General features: G+C 40.0%; 3 protein-coding genes across 7 annotated transcripts in view; 1 reads left to right on the forward strand and 2 right to left on the reverse strand.

Annotated features, from left to right (window-relative positions):
• LOC126628502 (uncharacterized) overlaps positions 1-20,712 on the forward strand; it is a 40,702-nt gene that overhangs the window by 8,836 nt on the left and 11,154 nt on the right. The window lies entirely within an intron of this gene.
• On the reverse strand, positions 639-4,026 carry LOC126628488 (putative disease resistance protein RGA4). Of its 2 annotated transcripts, none has more exons than XM_050298184.1 (3): positions 1,218-4,026; positions 1,047-1,107; positions 639-952 (listed from the first exon to the last, which is right to left on the reverse strand). In XM_050298184.1, exons 1-2 carry the CDS (start codon positions 4,024-4,026, stop codon positions 1,100-1,102), a joined length of 2,817 nt encoding a protein of 938 aa, XP_050154141.1. In that variant the 3' UTR covers positions 639-952; positions 1,047-1,099. The 2 variants fall into 2 exon arrangements, with proteins under 2 accessions (XP_050154141.1, XP_050154140.1); XM_050298183.1 differs by having other exon boundaries at positions 1,043-1,107.
• LOC126628495 (putative disease resistance protein RGA3) lies at positions 4,137-19,411 on the reverse strand. Its single transcript, XM_050298197.1, has 3 exons — positions 19,177-19,411; positions 18,013-19,060; positions 4,137-4,670 (listed from the first exon to the last, which is right to left on the reverse strand). Exons 2-3 carry the CDS (start codon positions 19,051-19,053, stop codon positions 4,518-4,520), a joined length of 1,194 nt encoding a protein of 397 aa, XP_050154154.1. The 5' UTR covers positions 19,054-19,060; positions 19,177-19,411; the 3' UTR covers positions 4,137-4,517.

Genomic DNA, 20,712 nt, shown 5'->3' on the forward strand with positions numbered 1-20,712 from the left:
GGAAGAAGCTTGGTTGAAGACTGAAAAATCTGCAGAGGAGAAGCTTGGTTCCCAACTTCAACTCCTTTATTCGGTGACATATTAAAAGTTTAGGGCTATGACGTGGTGTCGTCGTCTTTTTTACCCTCCCAGTCATACGTTCTTTTGTTGAGGATTACATCTCGGTGAGTTTCTTTTGGCTTTTATTCGGGATTACATCGTAGTGAACTTCTTGTCGAGCATCTCATTTTGAGGAATCAGATCTTTTATTCTGATAAGTTTAAATGAGGAACTTGTTTACCTGTGTTGACTGACTTGAATCGTATGGTTCTAATTTGTTTTATGATATTTTGTCTTTTTCCATAAAAATTTATGGGTCTCGGTCTTGGTTTCTTTGTTGGCGCCACTTACTGCCACCAAAAGCCATGGCGGCTTCCGTTGTGTGCATATTGTGTTAACATGGCATCGGAGTTTTGGGTGTTTGCCTGACATTTTTGCTTGACGTTTTCTAGCCTATCGGAGAACTATAAACCTATTTTTGAACTGAATTTAAATTCGGGTATGATTTTTGGGTACGTCATCGGACCGTTGAAGATGGTCTTAGTAGAGCTAATAGAGACTCGTGTGGTGTTTGCAAATGTGACAAACTCTGAAAAATGGGATTACAGTTATCTAATCTCGCAAAATATTTAGAGAATAACTCGACTCTAGAAAGTAAATTCTTGGATGAACTTTCCATGGTACAAATAGAGGACTGAACATCCTACAGTAAACCGCAGGATAACAAATATCAATGGAGGGACGTCTCATTTACACGAGGGAATTCGAACAATGCCCTCCTTTCCGACTCAGCGCTGAAAAATGCAGACCTCCTCATGTTCCGAAGTGTTGGGAGTGAGAACTTGGATTGGTCTTGAATCTGGACGCTGGCTGATCAAACACAGAGAAGCTGGCAAGAAATGTAGAAAACAACCTGCAACATGTTGAAATGATGGTAAAATGTTTGGAACAAAACATTTAAGACATAAAACTTGATGAATAATTTGGTTTGACAAGAAATTACCTACTGAAGTTTAGAATGTGAGGAATCTCAGGCCAATATTCAATCTTCATCCTCATCTTAATCAACTAATTGACAAAAAAAAAAAGAGGTTTGGTCAATACGCAATACTGAAGAAGAAATGTGAGAGAAGGAGAATTGAACAAATGAATTATTTGTTTTGAGAGAGAAGAATTACTTGTGATTTTTGGAATATGAGAAATCTTGGGCCACTCCGTGCCGGTACCCCTGGCGCATTTTTCCTCCAGAAAGGGACATATAGCAATTTGTAGAAGTTTTAGTTTGGTGAGGCGTTGCATAGCTTGGGCGGAAGGCAGAGACTTGAGATTCTTGCATGTGTAAATATTTAGTTCGTTGAGAGATGTAAGGTCACCCAACCACTCTGGAAGAGTCTCCAGCCCGTCACAACTAACTATCTCAAATTCTGTTACAGGATTAGTCGAGTGATTAATTACTTGAGGCAGAGACTTGAGCTTAGGCCACCCCCAAAATACTAATTTGTGTGACGATGGAATTTGCGAAACCGGGAAAGAATCGAGCTCCTCCCAGAATCCACCAATCCACAACTTTTTCAAACGAGTCAGAGTGTGTAGACCCGTCGGCAAGTATTGTAATTTCTCACACCTACTTATTGATAAATTGGAAAGAGATTGCAAGCTAGTTACATCGACATCTGCCAGAGATATCAAATTCTGACAATCCTGTATTCTTAGTTTGCCAAGGGATGTGCAATCGTGTAAAGAAATCTGCCTAAAATTCTGACAATCCTCTATTCTCAGTTTGCCAAGGGATGTGCAATCGTGTAAAGAAATCTCTTCAAGAGTAGTGATAAATCTAATGTTCAATTCTGGTCCGCTGCAACTTGCAATAACCAATCTTCGGAGGGCGGTCAGACTCATCCCCCCATAGGCAACTGAACTCCATCCTAGCATAGGGCAATTCACTATACTCAACTCCTCAAGAGATCCATGACGGCCTGGCAGGCTTGATAGTTGAGCACAATCTTCAATTACAAATTGCCCAAGGGATGGCGGGAATACATCTGAAATTGGAATGGATACCAAGTTTCGGCTACCACTTATTTTCAATCTCTCAAGTGCGTTGCAATGTTTCAACTCACTTGGCAAGCTTGAAAGCTTCTCACAACCCTCAATCACCAATTCTCTAAGACATACTGCGATTGGAATGGATGTTAGACTAGGACAATTCCTTATAGTCAACTCCTCAAGAATAATGAGTGTTTCTAGCCCATCAACCGAAACATGCCTCAGCCTTTCACAATTCTCGATACACAGTGAATGAAGGGATGTACAATCCTGTAAATACAACTCCTCCATTGTAGTACTACTGACGATGGACAATTCCAGTACATAACTTGCAATAAGTACCAATTTGCGGAGTGTCGTTAGACCGTGATTTGAAATGCTTATTAACTTGGGGGATTTATAAATGGTCAACTCCTCAATAAGAGACATGTCTAACCCATCAGTTGCATACTGCCTCAATTGTTGCAAATTGTGGACGCCCAGCGCACGAATAGAAGTGCAAGATTCAAGCCCAATCGATGCATGAGTTTTTAGTCCATCGCAATCTTCAATGGTCAATTCACGAAAGGATGTGTATTCGTGTAAACCTGAAATTGACTCCAGACTTTTGCATGACCTTAAAGACAACACCTGTAGAGGGGTATAGCATTCTGGTAGACTTTGCAGGTCCATTAATCTTAATCCACCACATGAGCTAATCTTCAATCCTCGAAGGGATGTTGCACCATGAACTGAAATGGACGTCAGACTATCGCAGCAGCTTATTTCCAAATTTTCAAGATATGGACATTTTATGGACAACTCCTTAAGAGAAACTCGGCCGTACAATTCTGGTCCACTATGCAGGCTCGTTGATGTTAATTTACCACCACGTGAACTAAACAACAATTTCTGGATGGATGTCAAACCAAATAATGAAAGGGATCTAAGTTTGTCGCAGTTGCTTATTTCCAGATTCTTAAGAGAGGTACACTTTTCTACCAGACTTGTCAGGTTTGACAGCTCGTGACAAATACTCATATCCAACTTACGAAGGGATGCAAAATGATCAGGAAATTTTCTCATTTGCGAACACTCCACGAGATCCAACTCCTCAAGGCGAGGAAACACGGATATTTGATTTTCTTTCACCACTGGTGGTTCAATCCATTCGATCAAATTTGGGGCCGCACTAATTCTGAACGTCTTCAATGCAGGATACAAAGCCTTGGTCTTCATTGCATCATCAATGTCATCATAGCCATAAAACTCATCTCCCAAACGTTTTAGATTACACATTGTATTAAACTCAAGATGCATAAGACTAGGTAGATGGCCAAGCATGGGGGCTTCTTCACATACGTCGCACTGAATTAATTGAATTTTTTTCAAGTTGTTGTGCGGCTTCCAAGATGGAAATTTAGCACCCATGAAATTGTAAATCTCTAAAATTTCCAAATTTGGGTGTGGCCGGAGGCCTTGGAGAACATCTTCTTCACTGTTGCTGCGTGGCCTCATTTCCTCACCCCATACAAGTGATAACTTTCGTATGTTTCTCTTTTCAACTAAATTTGATTTCTTCGCTTCTTCTCCATCCCTCACATGTTCCAAATCATAAATAACCAGTTCATCGTTCAAGTGGTTTAAGCCAGCCAATTCCTCAATTCCACGACCGATTCCATAAGGACTCACAATAAAATAAGGCATCTTTCGAAGATTAGTAAATTGCCCGACCCCAACATGAGATTCCCTGTACCAACCAAAATTAGCACGTTTCTTTTTTTGGACAGGACCAAAATAGATATGTCTCAAGTTGATCAAATCTCCAATTTCCTTGGGAAACACCTTCAGTAGTCGACAATACTCCATTCTTAATGTCTGTAAGTTATGGAGCTTGCCGACAGATTTGGGGATTGCTTTGATCTTTGTTCTAGAAACGTTTAAATACCTCAATTGCTTCATCTTCTCAATTGATTTCGGCAGCTCCTTAATATCAGCATTGTAAAGATTCAAGACATGTAAACCCCTAAACTTGGCAACATGTTACTAGGAACTTCACTATTAGAAAACAATGAGCGCAATCCCCTTAAACTTTTTTTTGGTATCAATTCCAAAACCGAAGTAGGAATGTGTGAAGCATGTCGAATCTTCAGTGTGCCGACCATCTCATTAGAATTCGATGTCGCGCTATCAGATTTTGATACAAGTTCTGCAAAATCATGCACAAGAACGTGCATCTTGCATTTGGCAACAACACCAAAGGCATCCTTCGTAAGATCTTGAAGTAAGGAGTTTTGCAACAGAATATGAAAATACTTCGTGCCTATATCCTCCATCTCTAGATCACTATTCTCGGAAGAAGGGTGAAGCAATCCTTGAGCCATCCACAGTTGGATTAGGTCATCCCTTTCAATTTCAAAGCCTTTCTTGAACATTGAGCAATAAGCGAAGCATTATTTCAAAATTGGGAATTTCAAATTATCCAAACTCAACTTCAATCCCGAGATGATCATCTCTTCTGCTTCTGGAGAGTCCCATATTTTACCGTCTAGAATTGCTGACCATTCATTTGCCTCATTCTTAGAGCACAACATTCCTCCAAAAACCTATTGATTCATATATAGTTAGATTTTTTGTTAAATAATACATAGGTAGCATAACCGATTATAACAATAAAAACATTAATTTGTAGTTTGACAGAAGTTGACTAATATGTGCACATTGTGTTGTATTGATGCAGACTATATTTGGCTTGTCCATACAAATGTTTCATTTAAACTTTTTTATACTTATCAATGTTATCATGGTGTTGTTAACATATCAGTTGACTTCCTATACAGTTTAGATTTTACCTGTGTGGCTAAGATGAGAGAATAGTGAATCTAACACAAACATTTTAATCGACGTGAGAAATATATTTTATTTAAATTGGTTCACAATGATCAAGTTTTGGTGGCTAAATAAATTTGTGAGTATCAACCTACAAGATCACTAATGCAACAGTAGAAGTGCATGGGTGAGGAGAAAGAGCAATGGCTTTTTTTGATGACCTTTACGCACTTCTGCATTCCTTTTATTTTTACTAGCCATTTAGTTGATAAAGAGAATGTTAGGACCTTGATAATGTTAATGGGTCAATATATGTAAGAAGGTTAATGGGTTACTTAAGCCCACTAAGGAGAATACTATGTATCAAGATGAATGAGTGTCCAATGGTCAACAATCATTACCGTCTAAGGGAGTGTATCTAGAAAAGCAGTCAAGTCTAGTCGGACTATGACGAGTGTTTAGGAAAGACAATTTGTCGTATAACACATTTATTGTAGCTCATTAGCTGGCCAACGTCCAAGTTAAGGACGAGAACATGAGTACATGTAATGCTTGCAGGACAAATACATGGCTTTCATGAGAGATTCAATGTCTCGTCGGTGTTTTGGATACCTATTGGAAAACAATGATGGCGTCTCTCTCATCTAAGATGGTCATATCTTGTTTAATACCCATAGTCCGGATATGAACTAGCCAACATTATAATTTATATGTATGATATCCAGCCAACATTATATGAAACAAAGTCCTCCATGCACTATGGGAGACCGAAAGACTTGAACAAACCTTTACAGTGCTAGATGAGATAAATATTTGTAGAAGTGTTCATGATATCAAGATGGGCCATTTTATTTGAAGATATTTGTTTCATGGTCAAGGAACTGTTGCGTTTGATAGAGTTGATATAGTATTGTGATGATAATGCCAATTCGTCTGATGCCTTGCTAATCCGAGGAAGCAAGGTTATTATTGGATCAAGACAAAGTTGTTCAGTAGATGAATTGAACAACTTTTTGGGTCTTTGTTCAGTACTATTATATGCATCAGAATCATGAAGGAAAAAGTTGTTCGGTTGGAGGCTAGTGTGCTTGTGGGATGCTAGAGAATTTGGAAATTTTTCATTTTCACCAAGGTTATATTTGGGGAAATATTCAGCAAATGATGACTAGTTTGCACTTGTTTTGGTTGTAGCTACCACACTAACACTTGGACAAAGGCATAGCTTATTGGGTCTAACTTAGCATAAACTACAATTACGGCATGAAGACATGCCTTTATTTTGGGGGTAGGATTGTTAGGATGCTGTAATTTACGACTCAAAATTAGGATGACGCAAAAATTAGGTTTGTGTACCTATTTCATTTTGGTGTCTTTTTTTAGTTTGGATTTGATTTCTTGGTTGGATTCCTTGCTTGATGGAGAGATTTCGTTAATTAACATTTGATTAGGATTTGGATTTACTTCCAATTAGGATTAGAATTCTCATTGTAACCTAAGTCCTATGCACTATAAATACACTATAAATAGGACCTTAGGTTTTGGTTTATTTCGTGTGCCAACACCATTACTTTAGAGAGTTTTCTCTCATTGGATTTTGGGTGGAGGTTATAGTTTGGAGTCACGATTTGGTGAGAATTAGTTTGCGAGTTAGAAAACAATTTGGGAGAATCTTCTCCATATGTTTGGGTTCTTTACTCGTGCGGTTTAGGGTTTGTAACTTGTGGGATTTAGGTTATGACAGTTAAACACTCTTTTGTAATCTCCGTTCGTTTAGTGAAATTTCTCACCGTGCTTCGCCTGTGGACATAGGCTTTGCACCAAACCACGTGAAATCGCTTGCATTCTTATTTTGAGATTGTTTACTTAGCTTTCTCCTTCATATGAACACTTTGTCGATACCATGCTATTTGGTAGGGAAAGTCTTAGTTTGGAAGATGTTAAAGCCTCTTTGAATTCTAAAGAACTAAAGAATAAAGTGTATGACATGCAAGATGGAGCTTTGGTAGTTCAAGGAAAGAATAAGAAAAGGGGCAAATTTGGAAAGAACACTCATAGCTGTTATCATAAAGAGGGTCATTAGAAAATAGATTGCCCTAAACTCAAGGGCAAAAAGAAGCTATTTGATAAGTCTTTTTGCTAGTGTTGAGGCAAACATTGCTAAAGATTGTTATTCTGAATTCCTCTAAAGGTTATGTGAGGAGGTGGAGCTTGGTACTCAAGCTCTTTTGGTGGAGTGCAATTCGCACTTTAGGTTCATATGTTGAAGCTTTTTTTGGATTTTATTTCATATTTGTTAGTTTGAAACGTTTTGGATTTTTTGAGTCTAGGTGGAGATTAGTTCTTTGAAGAATTTGGTGATCATTTTTGCACTTGTAATTTGGTACCCCAATTTGGAGTTTGTATTTGATTTGGAAGTTTTGCTAATTTCTTGCCGAGGTGGAGATTGTTGGGATTTACGACTCAAAATTAGGATGATGCAAAAATTAGGTTTGTGTTACCCATTTCGTTTTGGTTTCCTATTTGAGTTTGGAGTTAATTTCTTGGTTTGATTAGGATTTGGATTTACTTCCAATTAGGACTAGGATTCTCATTGTAACATAAATCCTATGCATTATAAATAGGACCTTAGGTTGGTTTATTTTGTGTGCTAACACCATTAGTTTAGAGAGTTTTCTCTCACTAGATTTTGGGTGTAGGTCACATTTGGAGTCATGAGTGTGGCAAATTCATGGCTCATTCGTTTGGCAATTTGGTGATAATCAATTTGTGAGTTAGAGAACAATTTGGGAGAATCTTCTCCATCTTTTTTGGGTTCTCTAATCGTTTGGTTTAGGGTTTGTAATTTGTGGGATTTGGGTTGTGAGAGTTAAACACTCTTTTGCAATCTCCGTTTGTTTAGTGAAATTCCTCGCTGTAATTTGACTATGGACGTACGCTTTAAGCTGAATCATGTTAAATCTCTTGTGTTCTTATTTTTTAGATTGTTTATTTTAGTTTTTGGCTACAATGTTGATGTTTGATATTTAGTATTTTGATGACAAGTTTGCACTTGTTTTGGTTGTAGCTACCACGCTAATACTTGGACAAACGCAAAGCTTATTGGGTCTAACTTAGCATAAACTATTTTGCCACTTAGTACTACGGTCTAGTGGTATTTATCTTCACTTATAAGTGAGAGGTTTTAGGTTCGATTCTCACCAAAAACAAGTTTGAACCACATTATTGCTAACCCATTGTGAGGCTAAGCCCACCTCCTCCCTTTAACGTAGATAATATTGTTTGTTCCCGAGGAAAAAAAAACTTAGCATAAACTACAATTACAGCATGAGAACATGCCTTTATTTATGGGGTAGAATTGTTAGGACCCTATAACAATATTTAGTGCCCAATATATGTAACAGGGTTAATGGGTCACCTAGGCCCACTAAGGAGAGTACCATATATTTTTTAATTGTCTTATTTGTAAGGCATAAATGAAGAATATTGTTATTTAATTTCTTAATTTTTTTTTCCTTTCTTTCTGGTTCCATTAGAGAATACACAACAACAACAACAACAAAGCCTTTTCTCACTAAGTGGGGTCGGCTATATGAATCCTAGAACGCCATTGCGCTCGGTTTTGTGTCATGTCCTCCGTTAGATCCAAGTACTCTAAGTCTTTTCTTAGAGTCTCTTCCAAAGTTTTCCTAGGTCTTCCTCTACCCCTTCGGCCCTGAACCTCTGTCCCGTAGTCACATCTTCGAACCGGAGCGTCAGTAGGCCTTCTTTGCACATGTCCAAATCACCAGAACCGATTTTCTCTCATCTTTCCTTCAATTTCGGCTACTCCTACTTTACCTCGGATATCCTCATTCTCAATCTTATCCTTTCTCGTGTGCCCACACATCCCACGAAGCATCCTCATCTCCGCCACACCCATTTTGTGTACGTGTTGATGCTTCACCACCCAACATTCTGTGCCATACAACATCGCTGGCCTTATTGCCGTCCTATAAAATTTTCCCTTGAGCTGCAGTGGCCTACGACGGTCACACAACACGCCGGATGCACTCTTACACTTCATCCATCCAGCTTGTATTCTATGGTTGAGATCTCCATCTAATTCTCCGTTCTCTTGCACGATAGATCCTAGGTAGCGAAAACGGTCGCTTTTTGTGATCTTCGCTAAATTGCTCCGGTCATTAGTGTGGATAAATATATAAATGGATAGAGATAGGAAAGCAAACACAAGATGTACGTGGTTCCCCCAGATTAGCTACGTCCACGGAATAGAGGAGTTCGCATTAATTGTGAAGGGTTTACACAAGTACATAGGTTCAAGCTCTCCTTTAGTGAGTACAGGTGAATGATTTAGTACAAATGACATTAGGAAATATTGTGGGAGAATGATCTCGTAATCACGAAACTTCTAAGTATCGGAGTGTGGTATCGTCTTGACTTGCCTTATCTGTCTCATATGTAGATGTGGCATCTTCTCTGGAAGTACTTTTCCTCCATCCAGGGGTGGTATCTTTAACTGGTGGAGATGCACAAGGTAATGTATCAATTTCACTTGAAGCTTACTTGTAGTTTCAGGCTTGGTCAAGCGCGATACAAACCATGTAGTAGGAGTCCCCCAAGTCGCCGAGCTAGGGGATATGCTGAAAGAGGTGACAGACAAGGTAAGCAATCAGAGCTCCGGCTGATTGTTCACATTCTCCCTATCTTGCAGGCAGCATGAAGGATAAAGAGAAGAAAAATGAGAAGAGATGATATGGAATACTTTTGCTTTTGAAGAAGTAACTTTCCACAGGCTTATTCTTGAACTGAGCTAAAGGGTTTTCTGGTTTCCTCCAGAGTATAAGGCCGACTGAAGAATTTGAGGGTCAAAACAAGTCCATCAAATCTAGAGTACGTTCAACCCTGCTGATATGGGATACTTTTGCTTTGACAGAGTAATTGATGTATCGGCACGTGTGCTGTTACGCTTGTCTCCACATGCTTCCTTGTATCCTTCTCACTTGCCCTATATGTTCCTCAGGCAGATCCGGTATCTTCCCTGGAAGCATAAGATGTTGAAGATGAGTACTCGAGAGCAATGCCAGGTAAGTAATCAGGTAAGGGGTTTCAGGCAGTCAGTTCCTGGCTGGAAGCTTGATTCCAAGTGCTGACTGATTGCTCTCTTTCTCCTTGTCTTGCAGGTAAGAACAATGCCAAAGGAAAAGACAGGGAAAAAGCATGATATGGGATACTCTTGCTTTTAACCATGGTCTGAAATGCCGATAATATCGGCGATATATCGCCGATATTATCGGTTTTGAGGAGTACCGATTTTTTTTTCTATATCCAACTGGTTTTCGGGATAATATCGCGATATTATCGAATTTATCGATAATATCGGTGGCTGACCGCTTGGAGAAGAACGTCGGAGCTGTAGAAGCTCCGGCCGACTGTAAAACAGGACCCTAGACTCCAATCTAGGTATGAAAATGAAAAAGAAGACGAGATGAACATTTGTATATATGAAATTTGCCGTGAAACCATCGGAGGTGTTCAGAAATTGAGTCGACACGCACGGCCTCGCCAGAGTTCGCCGAGTTGCAGAGATGAGAAGGAGAGGGAGAAGAAGGATGCTGATGATGATGGGTGTGCATGTGTGTATGTGGGTCTTGGACCATCGGCGCAGAGAGAAAGGAGAGAGACGACGGCGGCGGCGACGAGGGAGAAGCAGAAGCCGATCTGCCGATGTGGGTCTCTGTGCGTGTGTGTGGGAGTGGGAGAAGGATCGAGAGACCTTGGGTCTCTGTGCGTGTGTGTATGTGTGTGTGGGAGAAGGATCGAGAGACGTGGGAGATCTGTGCTTGTTGTCGGCGGAGGTCGAGAAATGAGAGTGAGAAGAAGATGAGGAGGAGGGTTTGGGTTTAAAGGAAGAGAAAGACATCGGTGGAGGGGACACGTGGAGGGAGTCAGGGACACCTGTTGGATGCGTGGAGAGTGAGAGTCTGCATGGTGAGAGAGGAGCTGGAGTGTTCAGTGATATGTCATCGACCTTTTGTTGGTTTGTGTGTTTTAATTTGTTTTCTTCGAATGATGGATAATGTGGTTTGGTGCAAATGGCAGTGTGAGTTTTGGGGGAGTAGTTTTTTTTTAATTAAATAAGATTAGAGGGTGATCAAAATATATAGGATGAATTTTATATTTTTGTGAGGCGTGTTTTATGATTTAGGTTGTTGATTTTATCCAAGTTTTATCTACGTAGTTATGTTAATTTGCTACATTAGGTATTTACATTTGAATGCTCATTATCTTGTTGATAAAACAATTTAAGTCTTCTAAATAATTTGGAACGTGTGAAGGCTCCAATATGGCTGGTGTAAAATTGATATTTGAGTTTGTTACATAAAGTAAGTTTTGGAACTTATATGCTTTTGTGCTTGGTGTGAAATTGAAAAGGATATTATAATATGGTTTGATAACCGATGCTTGTTTAATCTCTTAAAAAAAAAATCCAATGATCTTCATCGTTTGGTTTTACTTAATTTCAACAATGGTATGCCTAACTTAGTATACTCATATGTTAATATATTATGATTTATGATGTAGTCATGCCTTGATGGTTGGTGATGATTTATGTGTGCTACATTAGTTATTTATGATAGAGAAACATTTAGGTATGGACATAGAGATGATGAAGATAGTGAAAAATTTAAACCTCATAGGAACTCTATGTGGTACTAAGTCACTCATGTATCTTACCATGCAATGTATAAAGTGTAAAATATTGTACTAATTCATTATAGATAAATGATTATGGTGTGTTTAGACTTCTTTCATTAATTACTACATATTTTCTACACTCACAATGTTTGTCAGCTCGCTATATAATCAACTTGATAATGTTAAATCCATCATGCAATGCATTTCCTTCCAATTTTTTGTGATAAACTAATAGATAATTGACTAAATAAACATCCTGCAAAGTTTCAATAAAAATTTCCAAATTTTTCTTACAATTTCCGTGGTTTCCATGTAATTTTTATCGATATCGATATTATTCCGATATTTCCATCGATATTTCCGTGTTTTCAGACTACCGATATTTCCAATATTACCGATATTTAATACATTGCTTTTAATCCTGATGATATGAGATATTCTTGCTCCAGTATAGCTTGTTTGCAGAGGTATTATCGGAGGGAAAGAAAGCTGAATATTTCGAAAGGCTTCGTTGGGAGTGCCCTCTCAGATATGAGGAATAGTTGAGCATTTTTGCAGGTCTGTCTGTCCGTTGGGGATGGAGGTCGACATATATAGGAGTCTCCTTAACAACAAGTAGTAATGTTATTCATTTACCCTGCTTGGTCATAGCACGGTAGTGGGAGCCGCCAGCTTCACATGTTTTAACTCTGTTAGAGCACTTTGAAAAAGTGGTCTATGGTATCAAGAAAGCTGATGTTGCGTGTGAAGATTACAGACAGCTTTATCCAAGGAGATCCGGCTCTTGCAGTTGGGAAAGTGTTGCCTCTTCGATTTTCGAACAAGCAATCCTATTGGGGATCTGGCTCTCGAGATTCGGAGAACGATGCCTCTTCGATTTTTGAGAAAGCAATCATGCTGGGGGTCTGGCTCTCGAGATTCGAGGAGCGGTGTCTCTTCGATTTTTGAGAAAGTAATCATGTTGGGAGTCTGGCTCTCGAGATTCAGAGGGCGGTGCCTCTTCGATTTTGGAGCAAGCAATCTTGTTGGGAGTGTTTTCTCGAATGTGAGTAAAGGTTGGGCATGTTTGCTAGTCTACCTTGCCACGAAGCACAGAGGTTGCCACACAGTGACTTTCCAATTATCCAGCAATGATACTGTTCATTTACCCTCTCTTCGATTTTTGAGAAAGTAGTCATGTTGGGAGTCTGGCTCTCGAGATTCGGAGGACGGTGCCTCTTCAATTTTGGAGCAAGCAATCTTGTTGGGAGTGTTTTCTCGAATGTGAGTAAAGGTTGGGCATGTTTGCTAGTCTACCTTGCCACGAAGCATAGAGGTTGACACACAGGGACTTTCCAATTATCCAGCAGTGGTACTGTTCCTTTACCCTTGTGGGTAATAATATGGTAGCTAAACCTTCAAAATTTATGTGTCTAAACTTTGTTAGTGCTGTTTCTTTGCTATTCTTTTACCCTTCTTGATCAGAGCGATGTAGTGGGAGCTGCAAGCTTCACGTGCTCAACTTTAGCAGAGAACTTTGGCAAAGTTATATGTGGTACCCATGAGCTACTGTTGCGTGTGGGAAGTGGGTGATTGAACAGTAAGACTCATGTGCTTTCTACTTCACCAGAAGTTTTCGACAGAATGCCCATAATTTTCGCAAAGCTGAGTGTGCGTGTGACAGGTGCTGACAAGGCTGGAAAAGTAGGTGCCTCTTCGATTTCGAGATTGGCCCTCGTGGTCTCTGAGCAGCCTAGCTTTTAAGAAAGCAAGCGCCTCTTCGATTTCTGAGATCGGCCTTCGTGGTCTTTGAGCAGCCCAACTTTTGAGAAAGCAGACGCCTCTTCGATTTCTGAGATCGACCCTCGTGGTCTCTGAGCAGCCCATCTTTTGAGAAAGCAAACGTCTCTTCGATTTCTGAGCAGGCGCCTCTTCGATTTCTGAAGCTCCGTCGAGTGCAGATTTTTATAGGGGCTGGCATTAAGTTCCAAAGCACACTTGAATCTCCACCAGTAGAAGCTCCATTCTTGCACTTCTAAGATCTTGATTTGTCCGACCTCTTCTCTCTTCAACACCTTTGAAAATGTATAGCCCCTCCGACCGTCGTTTTGACTTGAACCTTGTTGAAGAGGCAGCCCCGCCTTCTCCAGACAACATATGGTGCACATCCTTCGTCTCCCCTACTGGTCTTCTTACCGTTGGGGATTCCGTGATGAAGAATGATATGACCGCTGCGGTGGTGGCTAGGAACCTTCTCACTCCCAAAGATACAGACTACTTTCCAAACGGTCTGATGAGTTAGCTGTTAAGGATTCTCTGGCTCTCAGTGTTCAGTGTGCAGGTTCTATGTCTAATATGGCCCAACGCCTATTTGCTCGAACCCGCCAAGTTGAATCATTGGCGGCTGAAGTGATGAGTCTCAAACAGGAAATTAAAGGGCTCAAGCATGAGAATAAACAGTTGCACCGGCTCGCACATGACTATGCTACAAACATGAAGAGGAAGCTTGACCAGATGAAGGAATCTAATGGTCAGGTTTTACTTGATCATCAGAGATTTGTGGGTTTGTTCCAAAGGCATTTATTGCCTTCGTCTTCTGGGGCTGTACCGCGTAATGAAGCTCCAAATGATCAACCTCTGATGCCTCCTCCTTCTAGGGTTCTGTCCAGTACTAAGGCTCCGAATGATCCCCCTCCGGTGCCATCTCTTTCTGGGGCTCTACCGACTGCTGAGACTTCTCCTGAGCAACCTTTGTGAAGACTCCCTCTTGTTTGTTTATTTTGACTCATGTATATGTACATATTTGTAGCTTATCGGGGATATCAATAAATAAGTTTTCCTTCATTTCAACGTATTGTGTTAAATACATCAAAGCCTTCTTCGCTAAGTTCTTTGAATTTTCTTTTGTTGAAGCTTTATGAGTGGAGCATGTAGGTTGAGGTAGTGTTCCCTTAATTTCCTGAGTGAGGAAAACTTTTCGGTTGGAGACTTGGAAAATCTAAGTCACTGAGTGGGATCGGCTATATGAATCTTAGAACGCCATTGTGCTCGGTCCTGTGTCATGTCCTTCGTTAGATCCAAGTACTCTTAAGTCTTTTCTTAGAGTCTCTTCCAAAGTTTTCCTAGGTCTTCCTCTACCCCTTCGGCACTGAACCTCTGTCCCATAGTCGCATCTTCTAATCGGAGCGTCAGTAGGCCTTCTTTGCACATGTCCAAACCACCGTAACCGATTTTCTCTCATCTTTCCTTCAATTTCGGCTACTCCTACTTTACCCCGGATATCCTCATTCCTAATCTTATCCTTTCTCGTGTGCCCACACATCCAACAAAGCATCCTCATCTTCGCTACACCCATTTTGTGTACGTGTTGATGCTTCACCGCCCAACATTCTGTGCCATACAGCATCGCCGGCCTTATTGCCGTCCTATAAAATTTTTCCTTGAGCTTCAGTGGCATACGGCGGTCACACAACACGCCGGATGCACTCTTCCACTTCATCCATCCAGCTTGTATTCTATGGTTGAGATCTCCATCTAATTCTCCGTTCTTTTACAAGATAGATCCTAGGTAACGAAAACGGTTGCTCTTTGGTATTTCTTGATCTCCGATCCTCACACCTAACTCGTTTTAGCCTCCATTTGCACTGAATTTGCACTCCATATATTCTGTCTTTGATCGGCTTAGGCGAAGACCTTTAGATTCCAACACTTCTCTCCAAAGGTTAAGCTTTGCATTTACCCCTTCCTGTGTTTCATCTATCAACACTATATCGTTTGCGAAAAGTATACACCAAGGAATATCATCTTGAATATGTCATGTTAACTCATCCATTACCAACGCAAAAAGGTAAGGACTTAAGGATGAGCCTTGATGTAATCCTACAGTTATAGAAAAGCTTTCAGTTTGTCCTTCATGAGTTCTTACGGCAGTCTTTGCTCTTTCATACATATCCTTTATAGCTTGGATATATGCTACTCGTACTCCTTTCTTCTCTAAAATCCTCCAAAGAATGTCTCTTGGGACCCTATCATACGCTTTTTCCAAATCTATAAATACCATGTGTAAATCCTTTTTCCCATCTCTATATCTTTCCATCAATCTTCGTAAGAGATAGATTGCCTCCATGGTTGAGCGCCCTGGCATGAACCCGAATTGGTTGTCCGAAACCCGTGTCTCTTGCCTCAATCTATGCTCAATGACTCTCTCCCAGAGCTTCATTGTATGACTCATTAGCTTAATACCCCTATAGTTCATGCAATTTTGTACGTCGCCCTTATTCTTGTAGATAGGCACCAAAGTGCTCGTTCGCCACTCATTTGGCATCTTCTTCGTTTTCAAAATCCTATTGAAAAGGTTAGTGAGCCGTGTTATGCCTGTCTCTCCCAAAACTTTCCACACTTCGATTGGTATATCGTCTGGGCCTATTGCTTTTCTATGCTTCATCTTCTTCAAAGCTACAACCACTTCTTCCTTCCGGATTCGACGATAAAAAAAGTAGTTTCTGCACTCTTCTGAGTTACTCAACTCCCCTAAACAAGCACTCCTTTCATGTCCTTCATTGAAAAGATTATGAAAATAACCTCTCCATCTGTCTTTAACCGCGTTCTCTGTAGCAAGAACCTTTCCATCCTCATCCTTGATGTACCTCACTTGGTTTAGGTCCCTTGTCATCTTTTCCCTTGCTTTAGCTAGTTTATAGATATCCAACTCTCCTTCTTTGGTATCTAGTCGTTTATACATATCGTCGTAAGCCGCTAACTTAGCTTCTTTCACAGCTTTCTTCGCCTCTTGCTTCGCTTTTCTATACCTTTCACCATTTTCATCAGTCCTATCCTTGTATAAGGCTTTACAACATTCCTTCTTAGCCTTCACCTTTGTTTGTACCTCCTCATTCCACCACCAAGATTCCTTTTGGTGTGGGGCAAAACCCTTGGACTCTTCTAATACCTCTTTTGCTATTTTTCGGATACAACTAGTCATGGAATCCCACATTTGGCTAGCTTCCCCCTCTCTATCCCACACACACTGGGTGATTACTTTCTCTTTGAAAATGGCTTGTTTTTCTTCTTTTAGATTCCACCATCTAGTCTTTGGGCACTTCCGAGTCTTGTTCTTTTGTCTCTCTTTTGATATGTACATCCATCACCAACAAGCGATGTTGATTAGCCACGCTCTCTCCTGGTATAACTTTGCAATCCTTACAAGTTATACGATCCCATTTCCTCATTAGAAGAAAATCTATTTGTGTTTTTGACGACCCTCTTGTAGGTGATCACATGTTCTTCTCTTCTTAAAGAAGGTGTTGGCTAAGAAGAGATCATATGCCATTGCAAAATCCAAAATAGCTTCCCCATCCTCGTTTCTCTCCCCAAAACCATGGCCACCATGAAAACCTCCATAGTTGCCTGTCTCCCTGCTCACGTGTCCATTTAAATCTCCTCTTATAAATAACTTCTCCGTCTGAGCAATTCCTTGCACCAAGTCTCCAAGGTCTTCCCAAAATTTCTCCTTCGAACTCGTATCCAACCCTACTTGAGGTGCGTACGCACTAATCACATTGATAAGTTCTTATCCTATTACAATCTTGATTGCCATGATTCTATCTCCTACCCTCTTGACATCTACAACATCTTGTGTCAAGGTCTTGTCCACGATGATGCCAACACCGTTTCTCGTTCTATTTGTGCCCGAATACCAAAATTTAAACCCTGAGTTTTCTAGATCTTTTGCCTTACTACCAACCCACTTAGTTTCTTGTAGGCACATAATATTTATCCTTCTCCTCACCATAACTTCCACTACTTCCATAGATTTTCCCGTTAAGGTTCCTATATTCCACGTTCCTAAACGCATTTTTGCTCTCTTGAACTCTACCCTTCTGTCCTAGCTTCTTCACCCTCCCCCGTCTAATAGGATCAAAGTACTTCTTTTGTGTGTCCCGTGTAAAGTTGATATGAGCATATGCTCCCAAATAACTTTGAGTGGAGTCGTTCGAAAAGAAGTTTCTATGGCCCCCTTGCTCATTTAACACTGCATCCGGGTGCCGATGGAGATACAGCGACCCTTGCTCACTTATCACTGTGCTTGGGCCACATAGCGCGCCACTTACGGGTGACGCCCTAGCTTTAGCGCGATTTTGTTCTGGATTCATTTTCATAAAGATTCGACGTGATCATGAAGTGCCGGCTGTCGACTACCTGACGCCCTCCCCCTCCTCCTTTATCCGAACTTGGGACCGGCAATGTAAGATAAACTTACATATAAGCGGAGTTCCATTAGAGAATCAAATGACAAAATAAAGTAGAGGAGTGCATAAGATCAAAAGGAAGTGCGGAAATAATTTCGTTTAGTATGTGGGCTGAAGTTAAAATCATAACAAATTAGATTTCAAACAAAATAGTGTAAACTTTAAATAAAAATAATAAAAAATAAATACTACTTACCTTTGCCACAGATGGTAAGCCTGCACATTTTTTGGCAATCTCTCTTCCAACTTTTTCTAGATCAGGATAAGTAGGAGTAGTATCATCTACAAATGCTCTTCCCTTTAATATGGACCAGCATTCGTCTTCCGATAGAAATCCCAAATCATAGCGAGGAAGTGTTCCCGTAATTGTTGCAACTTGGGAATTACATGTAGTGACAAGTATGGTGCTCCCCCGTGCAAAATGGAGTTTTGACAAACAACTCATCAGTTTGCTCCATTTTTCAGAGTCTTCATTCCAAACGTCATCGAGTACAAGAAGACATCTTTTCTCTGTCAACTGTTCTCGGAGGCTTTTAACCACTGCCTCCTGAATTGAATCAACGTCAAATGTATAGGATACATATATCCACATTTTCTCTTCAAAGTGTGTACTTATCTCATCTTTATTAAAAACCAACTTGGCCAAAGTAGTTTTTCCCAAACCGGGCATTCCCACAATGGCCATAACCGAAAGATTTTCTTGATTGACTTCGGAACTGGTCAAGGTTGCAAGTATATTTGACGCGGCCTCATCTCTGCCAACGATGATTTCATCCCCAATTGATGAATTGGTTTCTCTGATCGATCCCATTGCTTGAGAAGTTGCAGAAACTGGTTCCATAATAGGCGCACGATTCTTGAGATCCACCAAGGACGCGTTGATTTTCTTGAGTTGATGTGCTACTTTAAGACGAAATGCAACGGGATTAGAGAGCGAAATGAAGTTGAGTACCTTTCTCTTCAAAAGGTTTTGTATTTGTAGCTTATGGCGGAGAACTTCATAGTTGATGTCCTCCAAGACATCATCAGCATCATTAGCCACGTCGTTAAGTTTCTCCACCCACACCGCATCAGCATCATCAGCAGCATCACGTGTGATATCCTGAATCAGGGATAATGTTTCATGCAGCCCTGTCAGTTTTGCTTCAAGTCCCCAAGAACGGACGAGCGGTTCAGCAGCAAGTGAAGCCGCCTTTGCAAGCATTCTCTCAGCAGTAAAAGTAAATATCTTTGCCATATCCTTCCTTTAGGACACAAAAGACAGAGCAGATTAATACTCAGCTAGTTAAGGAAAGTAGACGAAAAAATCGAGACTAAGAATCTAAGAGCCATCAACAACAATTTGTGATTTGGAACTAACCTGGGTTTATGATCTGAATTAGTACACTTAAAAGTGAGGAAGAACGGGCAGAGGCCTAATCGAGAGGCCTTGGACTCGTGGTTGTGGAGAAATAGATTGAGTTCTTGGCGAGAGAGAGAGAGAGAGAGAGAGAGAGAGAATTGAAGTGTGGGAGTAGCAGAGGGAGCACAAGCAAGATAATGAAAGTGTTGGGAAAATTCGTTTCCCTTCCAACCCTTTTGTAATTTTATAAATTGGAAACTTCATTCTAACTCTGGACAAAGATGACTTTTATACTAAAATAATGATTAAGATCAAAATTTAAATTTAGTTCCTTAATACATTAATTACCTTATTTATTAATTATATTTTGACGTTTTAAGTATTTCTCTTTTTTCTTCCAATTTTAATGTATTAATTAGATTTCATTATAATTATAATTTTTATTTCATTCATTGTACTATATTTTATTGTAAACATTTAGATAAACTAATTTTTGTTATACAATATTGTTTGGATCTGATTTTACACTATTGGCCTGAGTAATCGAGACCGTAAAATGAGTAAAATTCTGAGTCGTTGGATTGAAAGAAAATTGAGATGATTGATTAATAATTTATCTGAATATTATTATGGTTTTTAATCATAATAATATCTGAAGAATTATTGAAAAATTATCTCAAAAAGGCGCAGATGCTTTTTGATTGGTTCTGTGGACGTGGCCTAAGTGCCGTGTGGTGATGAAGTTTCAGAGTTGTTTTGCTCTGCAGAAAGTGTGGGTTATTGTGACATGATGGTGGTAGAGTTATGATAAGGCAAGAAGTTTAGATAGGCTAGACTTTTGATTAGGAGTTTGAAAAGTCAAAATGAGGCTTTGATCTTGGACGGCCAACCATTTGTTATCTAGACTTTTGATTATGAGTTTGAAAAGTCAAAATGAGGCTTTGATCTTCGAAGGCCAACCATTTGGACGAAAGGTTACTTTGGATGAACATGGAAATAAGAAGTTGTCAGGTGGTGGACGGAAAGGCCACCAACTATATATATATATATATATATATATATATATATATATATATATATAAAATTGGTAGGCCATGTAGGGAAACTATATATATATATATATATCTTCAAGCATGCGGTTTATTTTGGGATTTGATATGATAAGGTCAAAGTCTTGGGAATATAAAGCTTATATGATGCAATCAGTGGAAGAGTTCTAGTACATGGCAGAAGTCTATATCAGCTTATCAACCAACGCGCATATGCGGCAGACCATTCAAAGGACCTCCAACAACACACACAAATCTGTCCTGCGCAAAACCTCTCAAACATCTTGAGATTTTTATTTTCTTGTTTCGCCAACACATCTTCAGTTTGGATAAACAGCAATGTCGCCGCAGAATCAGCCGACCTCGAAGCACCTTTAGTTGGCATAAACAGCACTGCGTCGAGGCCGTTTGATTATCTATCCAAGTCTCAGTCGAGAAGGACTTTCGGGTCTTTGTTGACAGATGTCATTTCATTAGCCTTCTCGGCGAAGTGAGGTGTTACAGT

Source organism: Malus sylvestris, chromosome 7 (assembly GCF_916048215.2).
Source record: "Malus sylvestris chromosome 7, drMalSylv7.2, whole genome shotgun sequence".
In the NCBI taxonomy this organism is placed as follows: domain Eukaryota; kingdom Viridiplantae; phylum Streptophyta; class Magnoliopsida; order Rosales; family Rosaceae; genus Malus; species Malus sylvestris.

What these genes read in the sequence shown, in the direction of transcription:
- LOC126628488 (XM_050298184.1), bottom strand. Translation starts at nt 4,026, where the DNA reads ATGAAGCAATTGAGGTATTTAAACGTTTCTAGAACAAAGATCAAAGCA.
- LOC126628495 (XM_050298197.1), bottom strand. Translation starts at nt 19,053, where the DNA reads ATGGCAAAGATATTTACTTTTACTGCTGAGAGAATGCTTGCAAAGGCG. An exon ending in GCTTACCATCTGTGGCAAAG is followed by an intron (nt 4,671 to 18,012) that starts GTAAGTAGTATT and finishes ATGAATCAATAG; the next exon opens with GTTTTTGGAGGAATGTTGTG.